Source organism: Natator depressus, chromosome 2, assembly GCF_965152275.1.
Source record: "Natator depressus isolate rNatDep1 chromosome 2, rNatDep2.hap1, whole genome shotgun sequence".
NCBI lineage: Eukaryota > Metazoa > Chordata > Testudines > Cheloniidae > Natator > Natator depressus.
In genome coordinates this window covers 187,640,137-187,663,903 of record NC_134235.1, presented here as the reverse complement: position 1 = coordinate 187,663,903, position 23,767 = coordinate 187,640,137, and the positions used below count along the sequence as shown (strand labels likewise).

General features: G+C 45.9%; 1 protein-coding gene across 1 annotated transcript in view; it reads left to right on the top strand.

Annotated features, from left to right (window-relative positions):
* The first annotated feature begins 16,065 nt into the window (after positions 1–16,065).
* Positions 16,066–23,767, top strand: part of LOC141981908 (collagen alpha-6(VI) chain-like) — a 34,448-nt gene continuing 26,746 nt past the window's right edge. The window contains exon 1 of the mRNA XM_074943533.1: positions 16,066–16,150. Coding sequence (XP_074799634.1) covers positions 16,066–16,150 — 85 coding nt within the window. The remainder of the gene's footprint in view (positions 16,151–23,767) is intronic.

Below are 23,767 nucleotides of genomic sequence, written 5' to 3'. Positions count from 1 at the left end.
TGTGCCGTGACCTGGGGACCGCTAAGCAAAATATCATCCATATAATGGTAGACCTTTAGTGTGGGGTATCGGGCACGAAAAGGGGCGGGGGCCCGATCCACAAAAAGTTGACACAAGGTTGGACTATTTTGCATTCCCTGGGGCAAGACGTTCCACTGATACCTTTGAGAGGGTCGCTGATTATTATATTCTGGCACTGTAAACGCGAATTTTTTGCGATCTTGTGGACAAAGGGGGATTGTGAAAAAAACAATCTTTTTTAAATCTAACACACAAAGCTGATCGGTTTGAGGAATTAAATTCGGGTTTGGCAACCCAAACTGCAAGGGGCCCATGGGTTGGATGCGTTTATTTATTTCCCTTAAATCGTGTAACAGCCTCCATGCACCAGATTTTTTCTTAATAACGAACACCGGGGTGTTCCAAGGACTAGTGGAGCTCTCCAAGCGCTGTGCATGCAAATGTTGTTGCACAAGTGAATGAAGCGCTTTCAGCTTTTCTAGGGGGAGGGGCCACTGGTCAATCCATACGGGCTCTAAGGATTGCCATACCAATGGTAATGCGGAGGGCAAGGTGGGTGGGGGAGGGTTTTGGGCCATTATATATTAATATCGAGGGTGGTGTCCAGCTTTACAAGTAAGTCACGGCCCCAAATATTGAGGTGGACAGGGAGCACAAAAGGGCGGATCGTAGCAAGGACATGGCCTCCTGGTTTAGAGACCGTGACCCGAGACAAACTTTGGCGCCCGGGTTTGCTACCCCCGATCCCCCACAACTCTTTAGAAGGAACTGTTGGCCAACTGACCGGCCAGTCCTGATCACGAATCACCGTAACATCAGCTCCAGTGTCCACCAGCCCTGAAAAGGAAAATTATTTAAAAGAAGTGTTAACTGAGGTTTCGAGGGGCGGAGCGACATTGTTAGAGCAACAAATTGAGAGGACGTGTCGTGAGGCGGCGACTGAGACAGCGTCGATCCAAAGCCGCCTCCACCCCGGGCTCGATCCTCTGCGGCTGGCACCTGATAGGGGACTAAAATCAATTGTGCAATTGACCGTCCACACGGGAGCGACTGCGGAAGATGGGTCCACACCTGAACCTTAATAACGCCGGTGTAATCGGCGTCAATGACCCCTGGGATGACAAAAAAACCCTGTTTCCCAGCATGTGAGCAAGGGAGAACCAGACCCACAAATCCGGCAGGGAGAGGTCCCGTCACCTGTGTAGGTATGGTGCAAACCTCCCCCGGCAACTGAAAATCAGCGTCCTCCTGCATAATCAAATCAAGCCCTGCACTTCCGGCAGTCGCCGCCCTCATGGAGTCTATGGTTTTTAAGGCAGAGGAACAGTTGTCTGAATGGGGAACACCCCCGTTTGGCCCTGGGTTCAGGGGGGACCCGTCGTGCGGTTTCCCGACCCGCTACGACACTGATTAGCCCAGTGATAGCCCTTCCGACACTTGGGGCACTTCTTTGAGGGGCGGGCGGGCGCCGTCGATGAGCGGCACTCCCGCTGAAAGTGACCCTCCTTACCACAGCGGTAACAACGCTTCCCCTCCTTCCCGCTTTTCCGCAGGGCGGCGGCCATAACCCCAGCTTTATGTGCTTGTGTGCCGATGTTTTGGCACGCCCGCAGCATGTCCGACAGCTCTAGAATACCAGCAGCTTGTGCCTCCTGGAGAGCATGGCGGCAATCCTCGTTCGCATTTTCAACCGCCATTTTTAACAGAATCTCCTGAGCTGCCGCAGGGTTATCCACCTGTTGGAGGATAGCCTCCTGCAATCTGTTGGTAAAATCCATAAAGGACTCTGATGCACCCTGATGGATACTGGCAAAGCTTTTGGTAGGCTTGCCTGAATCCGGGACCTTCCGGAAAGCATGCTGGGCGCAGGCAGAAATAATGGGGAAGACAGCCTGCTGGAGTTGAGACTGCATCTGAACGGTAGCAAACGGGCCCTCCCCTGCTAACTGCTCATAAGTGACACCTTGCGCTATATATACCTGGGCTTGGCGTTCCGCCATCTGCCGATACTCACTAAGCCAAATAACATACTGACTGGGCGTCAGCATCATGCGCAACAGCGCCTTCCAATCTTCAGGGACCAGGGTGTACCGAGAACCTAGCCCTTCAAGGAGACCACGTACATACGTGCTAGTGAGGCCGAACTCGCGAATCGCTTTCTTTACCTCTCTGATCACTGAGTAAGGCAAACTGACCCAGTTTGCAAGCTGGTTGCCCTGGCCATCATCCTGCCAGGTCACCGGGCAAACTGAGACCAAATCAGCTAATTCCTCTGCTGTAAGATCTGGGCGAGTCTTCGCTGCGTGAACCATTTGTTGCACCAGCGAAAGCCCCTGAGCAGACGCGGATGACCCCCCGGGGGTCCCCGGAGCATGGGGCCCATGGGGGGACGGCGACCACTCACCGGCTCCAGAGGGGAAGACAAAGGAGGCGGCAGTAATTAAGGCACTGGGGGCGAAGCAGGGGGAGCGATGGCTGCAGGAGCGGACAGGGGTGGCAAGATCGGCAGCCCCTCTATTGGCGTGGGAGAGGATCTTTCCGAGGCGACACGCTGTGTCGCATCACCAGGAGGGGGGATGGCTGCAGGAGCGGACGGGAGTGGCGAGATCACCAGCCTCTCTATTGGCGCGAGGGAGGGCCTTTCCGAGGCGACACGCTGTATCGCGTCGCGGCAGAGGTGCCAGGCATGTAAAGCCTGCACGGGCGCCCGAGGCTCTTTGTGCAATGTCTGGCCCAACCGCTCCCAGTCCGCTAGCTTAAGGGTTCCGGCTTCAGGGTACCACGGGCATTGGGCACTCACCTCCTGTAGCAGGAGAGTGAGTTCTCGAGTGGGGCAATCATGCTGAGCCTTATGCAGCAAATACTGTAGCTCATTGCGGTGTTGCACTTACAAAGCAGAGAGGGAGCTTCCCATACTTACCAGGACGAAAAATACTCACCGGGATCTGCGAAGCGGATGAGTGATGCGTCTGAAACCCTTGCCGGGCGAGGTGAGTGCTGAGGGCCCCACGATTGGGCGCCAGTTGTTGCGGTCCAAATACAAGATAGAACAAGGCTTTAAGCAAGCAAGCAGACTGGTCTGCCGACGGGCTGGTCCCCTGTCAGCTTTCCACCCTCTCTTTTATTTCTCTCCCTCCTCCTGCGCATTACATACTCCAACAGATAAAAGGAATACACTGGCTTTGTTTAATATTCTTATTTACCAATTTCTATCTACCGCATTCCTTGCTCTCGGGCCTTGAGCCCAGTCCTGGGAGGCTTCCCACAGTTCATGTCATCTGGGCGAGATTCCAAGGTTCATGCCCTTGAGAGGAGCCGTGTGTGCACTGCTCCTACACAACACTCCGGGTGTGCCCTGAATGTTGCCAAGTGCATGAACCCTGCATGAATGCTACACCCCCCTGTCGAGCTCTATCCCCCCTCTTCACCCCCCAACCACCTTCACCTGGACCCCCCTGCAGAGTCCCATTACTGTTGCACCCAGAACCTCCAACAAGCCCCTATGCATCCAGATCCCCCCCTGTGCCTGGATCCCCAACTGAGCCACCCATAACCAGATTGCCCCACATTAGATTGAGAACCGTCTCAATCCCCAGCTGGATCCCCCCACATTAAGCCCCTCCACACTTGGATTCTGCTTTGCTGAGCCTGCCTGCCCGCACAGAAGGGAGTGTTTCTGGGGCAGGCCTGGCCCTCGTGCTGTGTCAGGGTTGGATGCAGCCTCCCCACCGAGTCCATGTTCTGGGGGGGCGGTGAGGGGGAGAAAGGTTGATCTCCCACCTGCATGCAGCCAGTGGCCTGTGCTCCCCACTGCCATGCTAGAGCCTCCATCTTTATTTATTGACAAATAAAATTTGCAGAATTTTAAAATATTGTGCACCGAATTTTTATATTTTTAGCACCAAATTCCCTCGGGAGTAATTAATAGACACATGAATGTGTCTGGATCATCACTGAACTGGAACCCTTTTTGTAAGCAAGTGAAATAATATCCTACTTTACACAATTTTCACACCATCAGATTAATGCTTTGAAACATCCAAGTGACATCCCACACACATGTAGATGGTGTGAGTATAGTATGTTTCTGTTTAAACTATTACTGACCTCTCCAGGTTTTTTGTGAGTAATACCTTTCAAACCTAATTATGCACTGAATCAAAGTTCTTTTAGGGAAGAATTATTGATGGGTCTAGCATATATTTTGAATAACATGTTGCTATTGTATAGATTTGTCTATTGTCCCAATTGGTTTTGAACTATATACCATAAGTATGTTGTTATTTCTGGAGTCTGTACTGGAGTTGGAATCTTGAGTTTCAATTATGGTCAAAGCCTATTTGGTGAGTGGAAGTGTATACTCTGAACTATTAATGTTTTTCTTCTTATCCACCAGCCAGTATAAACAATTTTGGAGCAGTTATCTATAAAGTTCATTATCCTGTAAGAAGTTGTTTTCTTTGCAGTAAATAGTTCCTATTTAACAAGATTGGGGTTAATCTGAGCCTGCATTTTATTAAAATTTCCAGGAACGAAGAAACATGGACTGAAAATAGTGCAGCCTCCATCAATTTATTTTGATAATTTTGAATCACATTCAGTTGGTATTACTGGATAATTCAATTACTGGCTGAAGAATACTAACATTCCCCAAATTAAAAAACAGTAAGAGAATCAAAAAAGAGCCACCGTGGCTAAACAACAAAATAAAAGAAGCAGCAGGAGGCAAAAAGGTATCCTTTAAAAAGTGGAAGTTAAATCCTAGCGAGGAAAATAGAAAGGAGCATAAACACTGGCAAATGAAGTATTAAAATACAATTAGGAAGGCCAAAAAAAGAATCTGAGGAACAGTTAGCCAAAGACTCAAAAAGTAATAGCAATTTTTTTTTAAACTACATTGGAAGCAGGAAGCCTGCTAAACAACCAGTGGGGCCACTGGACGATTGAGGTGCTAAAGGAGCACTCAAGGACGATAAGGCCACTGCAGAGAAACTAAATGAATTCTTTGCATCGGTCTTCACGGCTCAGGATGTGAGGGAGATTCCCAAGCCTGAGCCATTCTTTTTAGATGACAGATCTGAGGAACAGATTGAGGTATCATTAGAGGAGGTTTTGGAACAAATTGATAAATTAAACAGCAATAAGTCACCAGGACCAGATGGGATTCACCCAAGAGTTCTGAAGGAACTCAGATGTGAAATCGCAGAACTACTAACTGTAATCTGTAACCTATCATTTAAATCTGCTTCTGTACCTGTCAAGGCTGAATCCCCACTCTGTCACTCCGAGTGCAGAAATGGGGGCCCGAAAGGATTTTAAAAATTAATACTTGCCACTGCAGGTTTGTATTACATTTCCAAGGTTACAGCTTTTCTCTGACGTTGGCTTGGTAAACACTGCAACCACCCAAATGCAAACAAAAACCCCCTTTGAACCCAGGAAGGAGCACTTGGGAATTCCTCCCTGTGGGGTACCCTCAAGCCCTTTCACGCCCCCTCCAGGGAAGAGGTGAGAAAGAAAACAAAGGAAATTAGCTGTGGCTACTAGCTAATCAAACAACATGCACAAACCTCTTAGGACACCAAAAATCCAATCCTGTTTTTAAAAAAGGTAAATTTTATTAAAAACAAAAAGGAAAAAATTACATCTGGAACTTAGGCTTTTGCTAGATTTTAAAAAAGCAATTCCAAAAATCAAGCACCCAAAATAGCTTTCTTGGGGGTTCAGCTTAAAGGTTACAAGCAAACAAAAGCATCTGGGGTTAGCACAGTGGAGATCCACAAGCCAAAATAAAAAATAAAGCTGATTGTGTCTAACTAAACATTCCCTATCCAAATAATTTCTTCTAGGTATGGAAGATGAATTTTCATACCTGGTTCAAGCCTTACACAGCATTGCTGCTCCGTCCCTGCAGCCCAGAGAACAACAGACAAAGGGAAAGTTTCTTTCCCAATTTAAAAAAGTTCTACCTTCCCACTGGCTCTTTTGGTCAGGTGTCCACTCCTTTTCTTTTACCTGTGGGCTTGTTTACCCTTTACAGGTAAAGCAAGCAGAGAACAGACCAAGAGGGATTTTACAGCTAACTGGCTGGCTGGGTATACATCAAAGGGAGCTACTCCCCCCCCCGCTTCATGTATCACAGTACCAGATGACTGGAGGATAGGTAATGTGATGCCAATTTTTAAAAAGGGCTCCAGAGATGATCCCGGCAATTACAGGCCTGTAAGCCTGACTTCAGTACCAGGCAAACTGGTTGAAACTATAATAAAGAACAATATTGTCAGACACATAGATGAACATAATTTGTTGAGGAAGAGTCAACATGGTTTTAGTAAAGGGAAATCATGCCTCCCCAATCTACTAGAATTCTTTGAGGGGGTCAACAAGCATGTGGACCAAGGGGATCCAGTGGGAATAGTGTACTTAGATTTTCAGAAAGCCTTTGACAAGGTCCCTCACCAAAGGCTCTTATGCAAAGTAAGCTGCCACGGGATAAGAGGGAAGGTCCTTTCATGGATTGGTAACTGGTTAAAAGGTAGGAAACAAAGGGTAGGTATAAATGATCAGTTTTCAGAATGGAGAGAGGTAAATAGTGGTGTCCTCCAGGGCTCTGTTCTTGGACCAGTCCTATTCAACATATTCATAAATGATTGGGAAAAAGGGGTCAGCCAAGAGGTGGCAAAATTTGCAGATGATACAAAATTACTAAAGATAGTTAAGACTCAGGCAGACTGCGAAGAGCTACAAAAGGTGATTGGGCAACAAAATGGCAGATGATAAATGCAAAGCAGAATCCCAACTATACATATAAAATGATGGGATAAAATTAGCTGTTACCACTCAAGAAAGAGATCTTGGAGTCATTGTGGATAGTTCTCTGAAAACATCCACTCAATGTGTAGCAGCAGTAAAAAAACAAACAAACAGAATGTTGGGAATAATTAAGAAAGGGATAGATAAGAGGACAGAAAATACCATGTTGCCTCTATATAAATCCATGCTATGTCCACATCTTGAATACAGTGTGTAGATGTGGTCACCCCATCTCAAAAACGATATACTGGAAAAGTTTCAGAAAAGGGCAACAAAAATGATTAGGGGTACGGAATGGCTTCCGTATGAGGAGAGATTGATAAGACTGGGACTTTTCAGTTTGGAAAAGAGACAGCTAAGGGGAGATATGATTGAGGTCTATAAAATCATGACCGGTGTAGAGAAAGTAGACAGGGAAGTGTTATTTACTACGTCTCATAACACAAGAACTAGGGGTCACCAAATGAAATTAAGAGGCAGCAGGTTTAAAACAAATAAAAGGAAGTATTTCTTCACACAACACGCAGTCAACCTGTGGAACTCCTTGCCAGAGGTTGTTATGAAGGCCAAGACCATAACAGGGTTCAAAAAAGAACTAGAAAAATTCATGGAGGATAGGTCTGTCAATGGCTATTAGCCAGGATGGGCAGGAATGGTGTTCTTAGCCTCTGTTTGCCAGAAGCTGGGAATGAGTGACAGGGGATGGATCACTTGATGATTACCTGTTCTGTTCATTCCCTCTGGGGCACCTGGCACTGGCCACTGTTAGAAGACAGGATACTGGGCTAGATGGACTTTTGGTCTGACCCAGTAGGGCCATTCTTACATTCTCATGTTCTTAACATTTAATAAGGGAAAGCCCACACCGAATATGATCAAAGAAGAAAAAATCAAAGGAAGGGTCTGTAACAATAAAATGTCTAAAATTATAAACTTTGGATTAATCAGACAATGCTGACAACTGTGTGCTTTGCAAACTGTAGATTACTCCTCAGGTGGTCATCTGGCTAACGCATTTGGTTACTGGACAAGACAAGTACTAAGTGGAAGGCACTATTTTAGGAATTACATACAGCTACATAATTTGAGTGGCCGCCATCATCGGTGTCTAGGCGTGATACACAGTTAAGAGTTGAAATATCCTTCTGCAATTTTGCATCAGGGCTCATATACTCGTTCTGTGGAGAACTTAATGGTTCTAAACCTCAGAATGTTGGTCAGATCCTCTACCCAGACCTGGAGTCCCTCTGCTTGGCTGCTTATATTGTGACACCTCCTAGGTCTCAACAATAAGAATGAAATCTTGGCCCTACTAAAGTCAGTGGTAAAAACTCCAAATGACTTCAACAGTGTCGGCATTTTACCCTGAATGTTCAGCATTCCTTTTACAGTCTCATAAGGTCCCAACAGAGAAAGCTTATGCCTTAAAATGGAGAAGGTCCTCTGTATGAGATTTTACAAGTATCTGGTTCCTCTCTGTACTATGTTCCATAACATTTTGGATCATCTTCACCTGGAAAGGACAGCATTGGTCCTGATTTTGATCAGGATACACTTGCTCCCCTCCCCCAATTCCTTCTTAAAATGGTCACTGTATTTAAACTAATCCAAGACCGTGAACTTCATGGACCCTTTTCAAAACCTAATAATTCATCTGGGGAAGCTGACCTAGTGTTAAGGGGTGTGAGGTTTTCATAATTCTTTAACAAGTTCCCAGCCCTGGAGTGCTGGAAAGGGAGGTGGCATGGCCCCAGCCCGCCTCACCCCAGAGTGCCATGAGGGCCGGCAGTGCAGCCCCAACCCCCCTAGCCCTGGAGCACCAGGAAGGCGGGTGATGCAGCCCCAGTCCCCCCAACCCCAGAGCACTGGGAGGGTGGGCGGTGTGGCCCCAATACCAGAGTGCCAGAAGGGCAGGCGGTGTGGCCCCAGAGTGCTGGGAGGGTGGGCAGCCTGGCCCCAGCCCACCCCAGTCCCAGAGTGCCATGAGGATGGACAGTGCAGCCCCAGTCTCCCCAGCCCTGGAGCACCAAGAGGGTGGGCCGTGCGGCCCCAGTTCCCTCAGCCTCAGAGCACCAGGAGGGCAGGCAGTGTGGCCCCAGCCTTCCCCGCCCCAGAGCACTAGAAGGGCCCAAGCTGGGGCCACAGCACAGAGGAAGCTGCAGAGCGGAAAGCAGAAGGGGGGAGAGCCTGGGGGTGGAGTGTGGGTGGGGCCATACCTGGCTGTTTGGGGAAGTACAGCCTCCCCCAGCCTATGATAGCTGCCGCCCATGCTTCCCCTGCATCAAGCTCACCTGTGCTTAACTGTCGTGACTGGCTGGACTGCACTGGAGTAAAAAACATGTTCTGGCTCACTCTCCCCCTGGATCCCCTGGTCACCTGTCCCCATAATCCTCCTTTTCCTCATCCACCTCCTTCTCCTCCTTGCTTTTCACAGTGGGGGCCTAAGACTGGGCTCTTCCAAAGTATCCACAGGGCTCTTGGGGGGGAGGCATTATGGGCAATGTTCCCTCTAATTTTTGACAGGCTGTGTGTGCAAAAAATTTCTTCCCAGCACTAGGTCGATGAAAGAATTCTTCCATTGACCTAGCTACTTTCTGTCGGGGAGGTGGTTTAAGGGTCCAGGCTGGGACTTTCAGTGAGGGTATGACGGAGTCCCTATTCTGTTGCCCTCAGCCCAGGAGAAGTGCAATGTACTGCTGAGCCCTGTGAGAGTGAAGACAGGATATTGCTGTGCAAGGGTGCCTCTGATTGAACAGCGAAAGACTGAGCATGATGTTGCTGGATATCTGTTCAGGTTTTGTTGAACTGAGTTGTTATATCCTAGAGCTTGGGATGAGATGTTTGACTTGCACACGCAACTAGAACAGTTTTGAGACCTCAAGACTAGGGAAAATTAAGGCCTCCACAGGATCTGATGCAAGATATAAGGCCCTGTTACAAAGGTCCACAAAAATACATCTGTTAACTTTCCTCTAGGTCTCAGTGAGTATTGTCTTGTCTTTCCGTTCCTTGGGGTGGTTCCTTGAAACTGTGAATCAGGCTCACCTCTTGCTCTATCTGGGCATACAGGAAACTCCTTCTTTCAAAGTTGGATATAGGGGCTGTATCTGTGGCTTAGTGGTCAGTCTCTGTCTGGTATAAGGGATATTGGAGTTCTTAGTCACACAAACTTAATTCCTGTGGTCAGTATACACTGGAAATACTGAAGAGACATCACATTCCCCTCTGGAGGGAGGCAGTGCTTTACATATCTCAACTATCTCCAGAAGAATGAATGGCAGTTATGTTTTCAGAATGATTTTGAGCCAGAAGGAAGACATAGGGCCTTCTTGGGAAACTGGGGATAAACTGTATGGGAGGGTGGTGGTGAAATGCGGGGAATCTTGCATTAGGCACTTGGGGGAGAAGAGGAATTGAGCAACTTTATTTATTTGGTGGGTAAGACATCTAGGTTGTGGAGGAAAAACACTGCTTCCTTCCTGCCTCTTGAGGGTGAGAATAAGAGTTACTAAATTTACCTTGTACTACTTCATAACGGTGTTGAAGCTTGCTAGAGTAGTATTCTCCTCTATGTGCAAACTGGCTAGAAATAGAGAACCCTCACATTAATTCCTCTTCTAGGGCTCCCAGTTTCCAAGTTAAGTGGAAAACCTACATTGAAGAAGTGCAGGCTTTTTCAAGCATACCCCTGGACATTGGAATTTTCATTAAAAAGAAATAGGTGTTTCAACCCAGACCTGTAAGGAATTGTCACTGCCTGCCCTGCCACTCTGGGCGCCTTAGGTGCTGTGGTGCTGTGGCTCACAGCCCTGACACCAACAGCCCACCTACAAGCATGTAGGTCAGAGCCTGGCTTTCACAGCCCATTTATGTTTTGCAGTGTGGCCTCAATGCCCCCCTTAGTCTTGAATTTCCCCCAATCCATCAGCCTCTGTAGAGTCTAGCTCTTTCTCGTGGAACACTCTCAGAAGTCAATTGCTCCTTTTAAGAGTCAATACCCTTGTTGGGTTATGTCCATTTTGTATGCTTTGTATAATTTCAGGAACCCATATTGGTTCCCAAAGTGGAGTTTGTGCCCATTTGGCTCAGCTGATCACAATTTTCCCACCTTTTATTTCTCCTCAGAAGTGGTAAACAACTTCTGAATAGAACTGGTTTTTACCGCCTTCTCCATGGGGTTTCCCGGAAGGGGTTTTCTGCTCCTTCTACAGGGTTTCCTGGGAAAGGTTAAATAAATCTGCCCAAGCAATGCTCCCGGGCTGTCCTTCTGAGTGACAGTAAGGGACTGTTGTGGGTCTGACTTGCACTTACCTACCCATCCTAGTGGTAGGGAGGCTAAGGTTTTCTTTTCACAGCTCTGCTTCCGCTTGGACATGCATTTACCATCATCTGCAAGGAGAAGAGAAGGCAGACAGCCACATCCCATTTACCATCATCCATCTCCAGCTGCTGTCCCCTGATGTACCATCTACTCTTCAGACCCAGAGGAACATCAAGGGACTCCCTGGAGCTCCTCTCTGATAGCTTTCAACTAGCTGGAGGATTGAGGTCCCAGTCAACAATTGAAGCTTAAGCTATAGAAGGAGGTGTCTATTAAGGGGTTTACTTACCGATTTATGGGGTTTATTTTGGGAATCACTGTATTGCATAATTTTGACTGTTTACTCCCTCCTTTCCTTTGCCCTATCCATTGTACACAAATTCTTCAATACACTTTGTTTTTCACCTTATCCCAACTGACTCCTCGTTATTTGAGATGGGAGGGACCCTCTACGGGAAAATTACACCTACCAGTTGACAGTTGCTGGACAGGGAGGGTCGAATCTAAGGAAACAGGAAGCATAGGCCCACATATATTTCTTTGCCTTTCTGTCCTTTCTTCTAACACTCCGCAGTTCATTAATTTAACTGGTGTTTGATAAACACCCTTATTTCAATCACAGCACTGAGTTGGTTTTATAGGAAAGTAAAACCAGTTTATTAAACAAAGTCATAAATTGAAAAGATATCAAGTATAAGGAATAAAGACAAAGGGTTCCAAACAAACAAAAGTAAAAGTATGCTGCTAAGACTAAAACTGAATTTCAGCAAGTTACAATCTTTACCTATGCAGGTTATTCACCTTTAAACTCAGTTCCCAGAGATTTCAACCCCCCTAGCTGAAGGGTCTAGAATTCTGTGATTTCAAGAGCTCCGACCCCTTGAGTCCCCCAAATGAAGGACAACTCACTTATATCACCCCAAAGTTCCTTGTCTCTGTTTCAAGAGCCAAGAAGGCTTCTTGCTGTTCTTCCCTTCCTGTGGACTTGATCTCCCTGCTGACTCATGTGAAAATGGAGCTTCCATTGTTTTGATTCCACACTGTTTAATTTACATTGGAGACAGGTAAATAGCTGCCTTCCCTCCTGTCAGGGAGAGTGTGACGTTCCCCTCTGGTGTTATCTGGACTGGTGATCTGCTAGGTCTCTCCAATCCTTGACTGGGAGCCAGCCTTGCTCTGCTCTGAGAACCCCCCACTCCTGGGCTGTTCTTGCACAGCCTCTGGCATGTAATCTGCTCCCAGCAAGCAAATAACACTAGCCCATATCTCCAGTCCCAAAAACAACCCTAGGAACCTCTGTCTTGCAGTGTCCAGTTAAGCTTGCAGCGTCCAGTGGGCATATGTAAGTTCGCCAATTTAACAAAGAAATTGATACGTAGCAGGCTTGTTATCCCAAGGGGAGCCGCTGACACACTTCAGACCAAACGCATTGCTTCAGGTAGAACAAACAAACAGATTTATTAGCTATAAAGATAGATTTTAAGTGATTATAAGTTAAAGCATAACAAGTCAGATTTGGTCAAATGAAATAAAAGCAAAATGCATTCGAAGCTGATCTTAACACTTTCAATGTCCTTAAACTTAGATGCTTCTCACCACAGGCTGGCAGGTTACTTTTCAATCAGGCTCTCCCCTTTGATCAGCGTTTCAGTAGCGTGGTGGTGGTGGTGTCTGTAGATGTAGGTAGAAGAGAGAGAGCATGGCAAAATGTCTCTCCCTTTAATCATGTCCTTTCTTTCCTCTTGGCTTTGCCCCCCCACCTTCAGAGTCAGGTGAGCATTACCTCATCACAGTCCCAAACTGACCAAAGGAACGGGGTGACTCCCTTGAGGGTCTAACAGATTATTTTGTTGCTGCCTAAGCCAGTGTCCATTGTTCTTGTGAGGCTGGGCTGGGTTTGTCCCATCCATGCCCTGACGAGATGTGAACTGCCTCTCAGTTCTTGGAGTGTTTTTGCATGGGCTTGCTTTAAGCCATGAGGATACATTTTCAGCCTCATAACTATATACATGAAATTATAACCTATAACTTTACTATTACATTACTGTAACAATTACTATAACATCACTATAACAACCATGGTCCGTGCATTATAAGCCTTCCGAAGACACCCAACATGACAAACTTTGCCTTGGATACCACACAATCCTTTTAAAAAGATGAACATGGGGGTGTAGGGTGTTCCCTTGAGGTACAGAGCGTCACAGAGAGAACCTGTTTCTCCCAGCGTTTAGTCACTGACTTTAAAGCATAATATCAGTGAGTACCTATAATTCCTCATATAGTGTTAATGCATACATTTCACAACAGTATTAAACACCAATATGTCAGAATTTTATGAAAAACCTTATCTGATAGACTTCTATAATACAGTAATATTGTATAATATCAGTTGATATAATGGTTTATCATCTGAGGTTCAGCCACCCCACCCCTCTCCTTTATCTAAAATGCATTCCAATGTGTCTCCACATTTACCTTTTAGGAATCTTAGTCAATAAAAACAACGAGGAGTCCAGTGGCACCTTAAAGACTAACAGATTTATTTGGGCATAAGCTTCAGTTGCATGGAGTGAAAATTACAGATACAGGCATAAATATATATTGGCACTTGAAGAGAAGGGAGTTACCTTAAAAGTGGAGAAGCAATGTAGAAGGCCGATTCAGTCAGGGGGGATGTGGTCCACTCCCAATAATTGTTGAGGAGGTGTCAATGCCAATAGAGGGAAAACTGCTTTTGTAGTGAGCCAGCCATTCCCAGTCCCTATTCAAGCCCAAATTGATGGTGTTAAGTTTGCAAATGAATTGTAGTTCTGCAGTTTCTCTTTGTCTGTTTTTGAAGGTTTTTTCTGTTGAAGAATGGCTACTTTTAAATCTGTTGTTGAGTGTCTTAGCCCCTTGCCAAGAAAAGCGTGGGATCCACCATACTAACATCAGCCATTTTGTCACACGTGGTGTTACGGGTGGGATTTCTGCGCTGTGTACATAACCCAGGGTAGGTCACGACCACCCTGCCCCAAGATGGAGGACATGGTCAAAGCACTGGTGCAAGCCGCTGCTGCCCTGCAGGAATGGGAGGAAAAACCCAACCTGGGAAAGAATGTCCTCGCACACGTGGCCCAGATGAGAGAACGAATAGCCCAAGTGACGCCCATAGTACGAAAGTATTTGGAGAAAGCACAAGAGAACCAGCGAACCTACTACCCCCATAGGGGAAAAACACAGAAATTTCAACCAGGAGAACGGGTGCTGGTGTTGGTACCAACAACAGAAAGCAAGCTCCTGGCCAGCTGGTATGGACCCTACGAGATCATGGGAGCTGTTGGGGAGGTGAATTAAAAGGTGAAGCAGCCAGACCACCAAAGGCCAGAGCAGATCTATCACATCAACTTACTGAAACCATGGCTTGATTGGGAGGCATGCCTGGCCATCCTGCCAGCTCCACCCCAGGCAGATGGCCCACAAGGACAGGTAAAAGGATATCCCTTGAATTAGCCCCAGAACAAAGAACAGAGGTCATCGAAATGATCCAGTGAAACCAAGACGTGTTCTCCACACAACCAGGCCATAAGACGCTGATCCAACACCACATCATCACCTGTCCCGGAACAAGGGTGACGATAAAACCATATCGCATACCAGAGGCAAAAAGACAAGAAAGTAGGGCAGAAGTAAGGAAGATGCTGGAACTTGGGATGGTTGAGGAATCCCACAGCAAGTGGTCCAGCCCTATTGTCTTGGTCCCCAAGCCTGACAGCACTCTGAGGTTTTGTAGGGGCGCGTGCAAGAATTGAAATTTTAACTGCTTTTGCAGGGCCACATTCTGTGCCCCTGCCTCAGCTCTGGGGGCCATGCCCCTGCTTGCCCCGCCTTGTGAAAGCTCCTGAGTGTGTGTATACTATATATAACAAAATACTGTGGCAGATTGATAGAGGTGCACATACATTACACTGTTATATAATTGATAAATAGTAATAATTAACCTTATATATGGTGTGACAAAGTTCCTCCTCTGCCTTGGTGGGTCCTGCGCTTATTGGCAGATTTGCTCGCCTCAGAGGTTCACGGCAGCCCTCAGTTTGGCCACTTTCATGGCTCAAATCTGCCGTTAACTCAGTTAGCCTCATCACTGTCCAGCATGGGGAACAGGAAGAAGAACAATCCCCGCAGTCTCTGTTGATCCACCTAGTGGATCGGGGAACAGGCCAGAGACCTTCCCCTCTGGTGGAACCCACAGTCCAGGTCAACTCCTCCGGTATCAAGTAGGGGGTTGGGGGGAACCCAGGCCCGCCCTCTACTCTGGGTTCCAGACCAGGGCCCTGTGGATTGCAGCTGTCTACAGTGGCTCCTCTAACAGCTGCGTGACCGCTACAACTCCCTGGGCTACTTCCCCCTGGCCTCCTCCCAACATCTTTTTTTATTCTCACCGGAGGACCTTCCTCCTGACGTCTGATAATGCTTGGACTTCTCAGTCTTCCAGTAGTATGCCTTCTCACTCTCAGCTTCTTGCACCTCTTGCTCCCACCTCCTCGCACGCACACCACAAACTGAAGTGAGCTCCTTTTTAAACCCAGGTGCCCTGATTAGCCTGCCTGTCTTAATTGATTTTAGCAGCTTCTTGATTGGCTGCAGGTGTTCTAATCAGCCTGTCTGCCTTAACTGTTTCCAGAAAGTTCCTGATTGTTCTGGAACCTTCCCTGTTATCTTACCCAGGGAAAAGGGACCTACTTAACCTGGAGCTAATATATCTGCCTTCTATCACTCTCCTGTAGCCATCTGGCCTGACCCTGTCACAATCGTCAGAGCATCAGTTTAACAATTTATCATACTTCTGATTTTGAAGCAAGAGAAGAATTGGAGCTGTGTGCTCATTATTATTGTTAGCAGTAGTCTTGTCCTTTTATCATGCTATGAGCAGGGAAAAGGTGAGTATAGTGGAAAGTGAGAAGTTACGCGCAATTCAATCGGTGGCTCAAGAGCTCTTTGCAACCACAGGTGAGTAGAGGACCAGCAGTGAGGTGCTCAAGGAGTAATTTCTTTTCTGCACAATACCATTTTGCTTTCAGTTCTTTTTTTTAATACAATAGTCAAATAAATAAAGTGACTACTGATCAGATCTGGCCCAGTTGTATCTTGAGAGTCAGTCAACTCAAACTGCCACAGGACGCTGCCAGAATTGACACACAAGGTCGAAACTTGGTTGTTGATGAGACCTCCTGAGACAATGATCGAAAGTTGACCTTTTATGTGATAAACATGATCCCATAAAAGTCATGTGATTTCAGTTAAGAGTGTGGACTTAATACCTCACATAACCCTGCAAAGACTTTTCCTCTAAATTTTTTGCACATCAGTTAGAATTAGGGAAAAACTGGATTCTATCCAAGGCTCTAACACACCCAGTGTGGTGGTGGGTGAATCACTTGAACCAGAATTCTCAAGGGTGGACATTAATGATGTGTTCCTCTCTTTCTGGGCACTGAGCTAGAAACACGTAAAGCCTGATTTTTCAGAGGTGCTAAGCATCTGTCCCTCCCATTGTCTTACACTGGAAAATTATAGTTTGTGACTTGCCCAACATTGCACATGAAGTCTGTAGCAGAGCCAGAGACAGGTTTTCCTGAGTCCCAGTTCAGTGCCTTAACACTACCATTCTTTTTCTTGTAGCCCTCTCACTCACTTGCACACATACCTTACAATTTCTGCACTGAGTGATGCAGGGTCCAACAGCTTATATTGGCTTAAAAGGAGGTGTGTGTGTGTGGGGGGGCATGACTTGGACCTGTTCTGGGCACCACCAAAAATTATATAAACCTGCCATCCCTGGTCATAGTGACATAGATGGGGCTACTTGCCTGAGCTAAGTAAGCAGGCTGTGACCCCTTATATCACTTATTACATAGTGTTCTAAAAATTAACTTTCATTTTAGTTACTCTGTGGTAGTTTCTGAAGAAATAGTTCTTTTTGGCCTCATTTGCTGGAAAGGAGAAATGTCAGTGGGGATTTCATAGCTTTAGCATTCTGACTTTTTATATTTCTCTAAAAATAACATATGATTTCTGTATCCTGTTATGAATTTCTTAGGAAATTGTGTAAACTTGTAAAGAGAAGGGCTGGAATCCAATTACACAAAGGTAATGAAGAAAGTCTTAGGAAACAAAAACAACGAGGAGTCCTTGTGGCACCTTAGAGACTAACACATTTATTTGGGCATAAGCTTTCATGGGCTAAAACCCACTTCATCAGATGCATGGAGTGGAAAATACAGTGGAGAGGCATAAATACACAGCATATGAAAAGATGGGAGTTGCCTTACTAAGTTGGGGGTCAGTGCTAATGAGCCAATTCAATTAATGTGGAAGTGGGCTATTCTCAACAGTTGACAAGGGGTGGAAATCACTTTTGTACTGCTAATGAGGCCAAAGTAATCAAGGTGGCCCATTTCAAACAGTTAACAAGAAGGTGTGAGTATCAGCAGGGGAAATTAGTTTTTGTAGTTAAAACAGTAGTTTTAACAAATGCATGCAGAAAAAACCAAGCAATAACTGCAGCATTTGGTTTTAGAGTAAATCAGGAGATAAGTAGTTGAGTGATACATGGAAAGGTTCTACCTTAAATATATCCAAATCCAGGTTTATGCTATATCAGTGTTGGCCTAAAATAGACTGTAGGAATAATAATAGTATCCCCAAGTTTTTATGTAGCACTTAAGGAAGTATGCTTGAAGTTCTAAAGTATGACCCCTTTTCCCCTTTCCACCCCTATTACAATTAAAAATTAGTTTGTATTATTCTGAATTTTTGGAAGCAATAATGTTTCCAGATTTTTTGGCCAGCAATTTCTCTATCCACTACCTTCAGATCTTTATGTAAATATGTACGACCACCATATACCACCATTCTCTCAGCACCAAACTGCTCCTCACCCAACCCTAATTATCCTCTTCAATTGTTACTGACAGGTGACACTCACAGAACAAATTCAGACCTGCTTTACTCTCACTCTGTATCATAAGCCTTTTGTGTATCCGTAACAGAAACCTTTGTCTTTCTTTTCTACTGTTTCTACAAATAGGAGCTATTTTGTTATGTAGTTAAACAGGTGGAAGGGGTCTCAGGCTAAAAATGTCATCTCTAAATGTAGTGGGCCATATTTATCCAGGACATAACTGAAGCACATGGAGGTATGTCTGGATGAATTTGGCCCACTATATTTTGGTTCTGCCTTGTATTTGTAATACACAGTTTGTAAGGCGATTAGATATCAAATGTGTCTGGGACAGAGATTATCAAACCAAATTGAGACTGAGCATGACACTGTATCAGGTGTAGTGTGTTTACCTGTGAAAACACTCAAGGGTCTGTTTCCCCACTAGCAATGAATTATTCCATCCTACTCATGCTATCCCTTGCTATGGCCTCTGCTGCAGCTGTTATAGAAACCTAGTTACAGAATAAGCCTCTGTTTTGCTTTGAATATTTGTCCGTGTGGATCCTACTGGAGATGCACATGTGCCACATCTGTGCAAAATTACTCTTTGGAATAGCCATATCTATTAAGGCCACTCATGTGGCCTGTGCCACCTCATGTTCCTGCGTGAAGGCATCAAGAGCGGAGCAGCCACAACCCTCCTTCCTTTCTCTCTTACCCCCTGTGGCTGTGAGAGAGAATCCAGCAGTGTCTGACCTGCAGTTTCTTGAAGAATTTATTCTCCTCTAAAAAGATCTTTGATCCAGTTGGACTTAATAAAGATACTGACTAATTCAACAAATCCCCTATATAGTGGAGTCTGGTGCTTCATGCCAACTGCCATGTCTAATGGTGGACTCTAAACCATCCAGATTTAAACCTTGTCCATCTTGTGGCAGACTCACCCCCCGCAGTTGGGCACAGCAGGCAGAAGAGACAGCTGAATGAGAGTTGCATTGCAGATGAATGCTCAGTTTCTTGCTGCTTTTCCTCCAGGAACTGTAAGTCCAGAGACTCATCTCAAGCTGCATAAGACCAGTCTGTGAGGGTCACCTAAGTCCTGGAGGAACTGGCAGCTGCCAAACTGGAGAGACCCCTCAAGCAGGCATCCCACACGTGGGTCCAGCCACGAGAAGTCAAAAAGGGCACGGAAGACACTGATAGTGGCAGCCCCAGTATCCATAGCCTTGGCACTGGCAACCTCAGCTTTGACCCCAAAGACGACAGACCTGGTGCTGAAGACAGAGCACAAGCAAAAACTTGCAGGCACAGATGTTTGAACCCACAAGGGTCCCACGATATATACTGGCTGAAAACGTCTGTATCTCCACACCAAGACCGCAGCTGGCACCAGCTCCCTCAGCACTGAGGTTGTGCTACCCTAGAGAATCACCATTGAAGAAATATACTCTTCTTTGCCCTCACCGAGACACTTGTTGTCACCAACATCAAGCCAAGATTCATCCACCTTTGGTCAGGAGGGAACATCACTGGAGGCTTCCTGTTCAGGATCTCATCACAGGCAAGGCTCAAGTGACAGTGGGCTGGCCAATACCCATAGTACATGTCACTGTTGGCCCTCTTGGCCATACTGGGGACCACCATCACACATGCCTCATGGAAGAGGAAGAAATCTCGCTCCTCTAGCAGCATTGCTAGCCAGGCCTTCCATGGCAGACCCAGGATCGGGTCTCTGCAAATAGATTGAGGCAACACTGGAGGAACCTCAGCAACCTCCTCGTCAGCTGACAGTCTTAATCTTCATCAGATGATGCAGTGGCACTGGCACCTGATAACTTAAGTGTTCCAAGACCTTTTGACCCAGCTCACTGAGACCATGGACACTGGTGAACCAGGAGAAGTCCCATGAGCTCGTCAATATCCTGAGGTCATCAACCCCAGATAGGGCTGCCCAAAAAGGCAATCTAGGACTGCATCAAAAAGGGTATACTCAAGCCAGTTAAGGGACTTTGGCAAAGCACAGCCACTCTTCCTCATCCTCAGCTCTCATCCAAGAGGTTTGGAAAAAAGGCCCTGTTTGCAAAAATATAATTTTTTTCATATGGGAGAGAGTGGCTGCCTTTCTACCAAAACTCCCACAGGATAGTAGAGAGGAACTGAGAGATGTCATAAAGGGGGCCAATGGTCAGAAAAACTCCTTTTACAGGTGGCCATGGATGCACTGGATGTGGTTGCCATGTGGCTGGCCACAGCCATCATCATGAGACAGGCCTTCTGGCTTCAAGCGCTGGAATCCCTAGAAAAGAGCAACATGCTATAGAGGACCTGCCATTGGGAGAGCTAGAGCTCTTCAGCAGCCAAACAGATGAAGCGCTCCTCTCTCAAAGATTCTAAGGTCACACAGCAATCACGAAGGATTTACACACCATGGCCCTACCCATACAAATACCAGCCCCAACAGAAGAAGAGAGCTCCCTTCTAGCACCAGATTCAACAACTGGAGCACTCTCTCAGAAGAAAACCCAGTACTCCAGGAAGTGACAATCTTCCTCCTCTGTTGCAAAAATGGCACCCTCTCAGAGGCAGCAGGTTTGATGGGAATGTTGGGAGCCACACCAGAGCAAACCCAGGGCTTCCCAACATCTTTTGGAAGCTGCCTTGCACTCTTTCATTGGGCTTGGTCTACAATCACAACCAACAAATGGGCACTGTACATACCCCAAGGCTACCCCAATCCATTTCTGCTCCTTTCCCCTTATCCAGCTTCTCCCTTTCCCATTCCTCTTCATAGACCCTTCTTACAAGAGCTACTGCCAACATAAGTAGCCTCATTGCTTTATCTAGGAGCCATAGAAAATTACTGGAGGAGTACAAAATAAACTCACTAGCAAACCGTTTGGTGTGGAGATAAAACAGCTGCTGTGGTCAGAAACTTAAAAGCCTGGAAGTGATTGTACTCTAAGCGTTAAATTGAGAACTTCTGCCTGTGCAGGGGAGTTGGGGAACACTGTTTCCTTCAACATCATAGCTTATGGGAAGCTTATCATCCCCCAGTTCCTATTCCTGAAGTTGATACTTCATTGGCTGCCCTAGCAAAAGCTGCTGCATATAAATGAGCAATGTGTGAGAGGGCACTTTCATATCAGGAAAAGAAAGCTCAGTATCAGGTAACAAAAAGCAGAACTACTGGTGCAATGGGTCACTTGTCACTGTAAGTCCATAGCTCTTGAGCCTTCAAAGGCTATTTTATATCGGTTCTTCTATCGTGCTCATTGCTATAGTATCTAAGTGCCTTCCAGTAGTGTTTAGCACAACTTGACTAACATCTGTGCCATGTTGTTTGTTTTCTCATTCTCTCCTCAGGGGTAGAAGTGTGTGCAGGGAGTGTCTTGTTTTGGTAGAGTTTGGTTTGTTTGTTTTAACATACATGTTGCTGTGTGTTTGTTAGAGAAGGCAAGGGCAAAGATAAGGGTCTTGTGCTTGGAGCAGAAGTGGTGAGATCTGTGAGGTCCTTAGTCCCTGTGAGAGTTCATTCCACTGTCTCAGACCAGCCACTGAGAAAGTTCTGTCTCCTACACGGATGAGCTTTACCCACAATCCACTTTAGATAACTAAAGTGTAAGAGAGGTAGTTTTGCAGAATGAAAGTTAAATTTTGTCCTGTTTTATCTGTGTAGTACACATTGGTTTGAAATTTGGTGGTTTAGCTTTATCTGCATAAAAACTAAGAAAACATGGGAAAGTACATAAAACATGCACAAACAAGGTAGATGAACAAAATGTCATCCAAAAACCCCTCAAGTCTGTTTAGCCTTATCTATAAAGCAAATTGAGCATTTGTGTTGAGTTGTGCAATTCTTAGAATTAATATAAACTTCGAGATATTTTCTCTTGTTCAAGTAATTGTGAGTGGTTTGAGCTATTGGACTAATGGTGGTCACCATTAAACTCATGAATTCCCATTCCAATCAGTGTATTTGCATGGGTGTAAATGAGGACAGAATTTGGCCTTGGAAAGTAAAGATATATGACATATGTAAAACCTGTTGCCAAGTGAGGTTTAGGATTCTGTTGTATTAATGGCATCAGAGAGCATCAATTTTGAAAATTACACAGCTCCACCCAGGTGTGTGTGTTACTTTGGAAGCCTAAATAGACTTTTATTTAAATATTTTCTTAGGTGCTGTTTGTCTGAACTTCGGAAGTGAGTGCCTTTGATAGCTTCACCCCTCCATGCAGAAGGGAAGGTAGGAGTGTCTCAGAGTTGCTACACAAGAGGAACCACCTGTATTCTGAAGTGGCCCCAGTGCCCTCTACCATTTACCTCCCATACATAAAGAGAGATCATTGACTTCAGCAGGCTGTGGATTAGGTTCCTATAGCAGTTCGGAGATCCTCATACAGCCTGCCCACCTCCAGTATTACCAATTCTAGCTATATTTTGAGAGTCTCTCAATATTTGGGTTGGCTAATGGTTCTGATGAATTTCTAATTTACAGAATTGCCAGCCTTCATGGGTCAAAAGTCATGAGTCAAGCTCCAAAAATCGTGAGGTTCTTTTTTAACTGTGTGTGTTGGCTTTCTAATACTGGAACAGTGGGAGTGAACTTTTCTCCACAATCATGAGGGCTAGAAACGCAGCTTTATTTTTTAAAGTGAGATTCTCGTGCAATCATTTGATCACTTGATTAAAGCAGCTGGGACTTTAAGTCAAACAATAAATATTGTGAGACACACATTAATACAGCATTGCCAACTCTTGTGATTTCACCATCAGTAATATGATTTTTGGCTGTTTCTGGAGCCAGTCTCAATATGATAGGAGAAGGAGCAGCTCTCATGGAGTTTCCAGCTGGCTCAGGGGTAAAATCCCCTCTGATTGGCCTCCCTCCCCCAATCGGGGCTAGCACAGGAGTCTGGCAGAGCTGTCTTCCCTACCCTGGAGAGTAGATAGGAGATTTTTGGGGAGGGAAGCAGAAGAGGGAGCAGCTGATGATATTCTCATTGGGGTGGCCTGGGAGGAGGAGGGAACTGCTGGAGGTGCCCACCCTCCCCCCAGGATTGGGAAGCAGAGAAGGGGACTCTGCAGCAGCTGGGGGGACCCTGCAGCAGCAGCACCTTCTGCCTTGGAGAGAGACACGATGAACCACCAGAGGTACACTGGGCGGGGCAAGGGGCAGATGTGGAGTTGGGGACCTAAAGTTGATGTAGGGGTTGCGGGGAGTATAATTAGTTGAAGGATGGACAGATGTGGGGCAGGGAACAGAGAAGAAAAATCAATGAGAACGTTAGTTTTGTGGGAAGAAACTAGAATCTCCACACCATCAGGCAGCAGCCAAAGCTTCGCATCAGAGGCCAAAATCAGCTTATGTGCTACGTTTGGGAGAGTTGGGATCACTAACAGTCTCACACAGTGATTCGCAAGTCAAAAGACAGACCAAACAACACAACTTAACCTTTAAAAGAAGTCATGATTTTGGGCCTTGTTTAGAGTTGCCAACCCTCCAAGACTGTCCTGGAGTCTCCCAGAATTAAAGATTAATCATGTGATGAAACCTCCAGGAATACATCCAGCCAAAATTGGCAACCCTAGCCTTGTTGGAAATACTTTTCCTAATAATTTTATTAAGATTTACCATGACGTCAGATTCCACACACACACATGGTGTTGGTTACATCCAA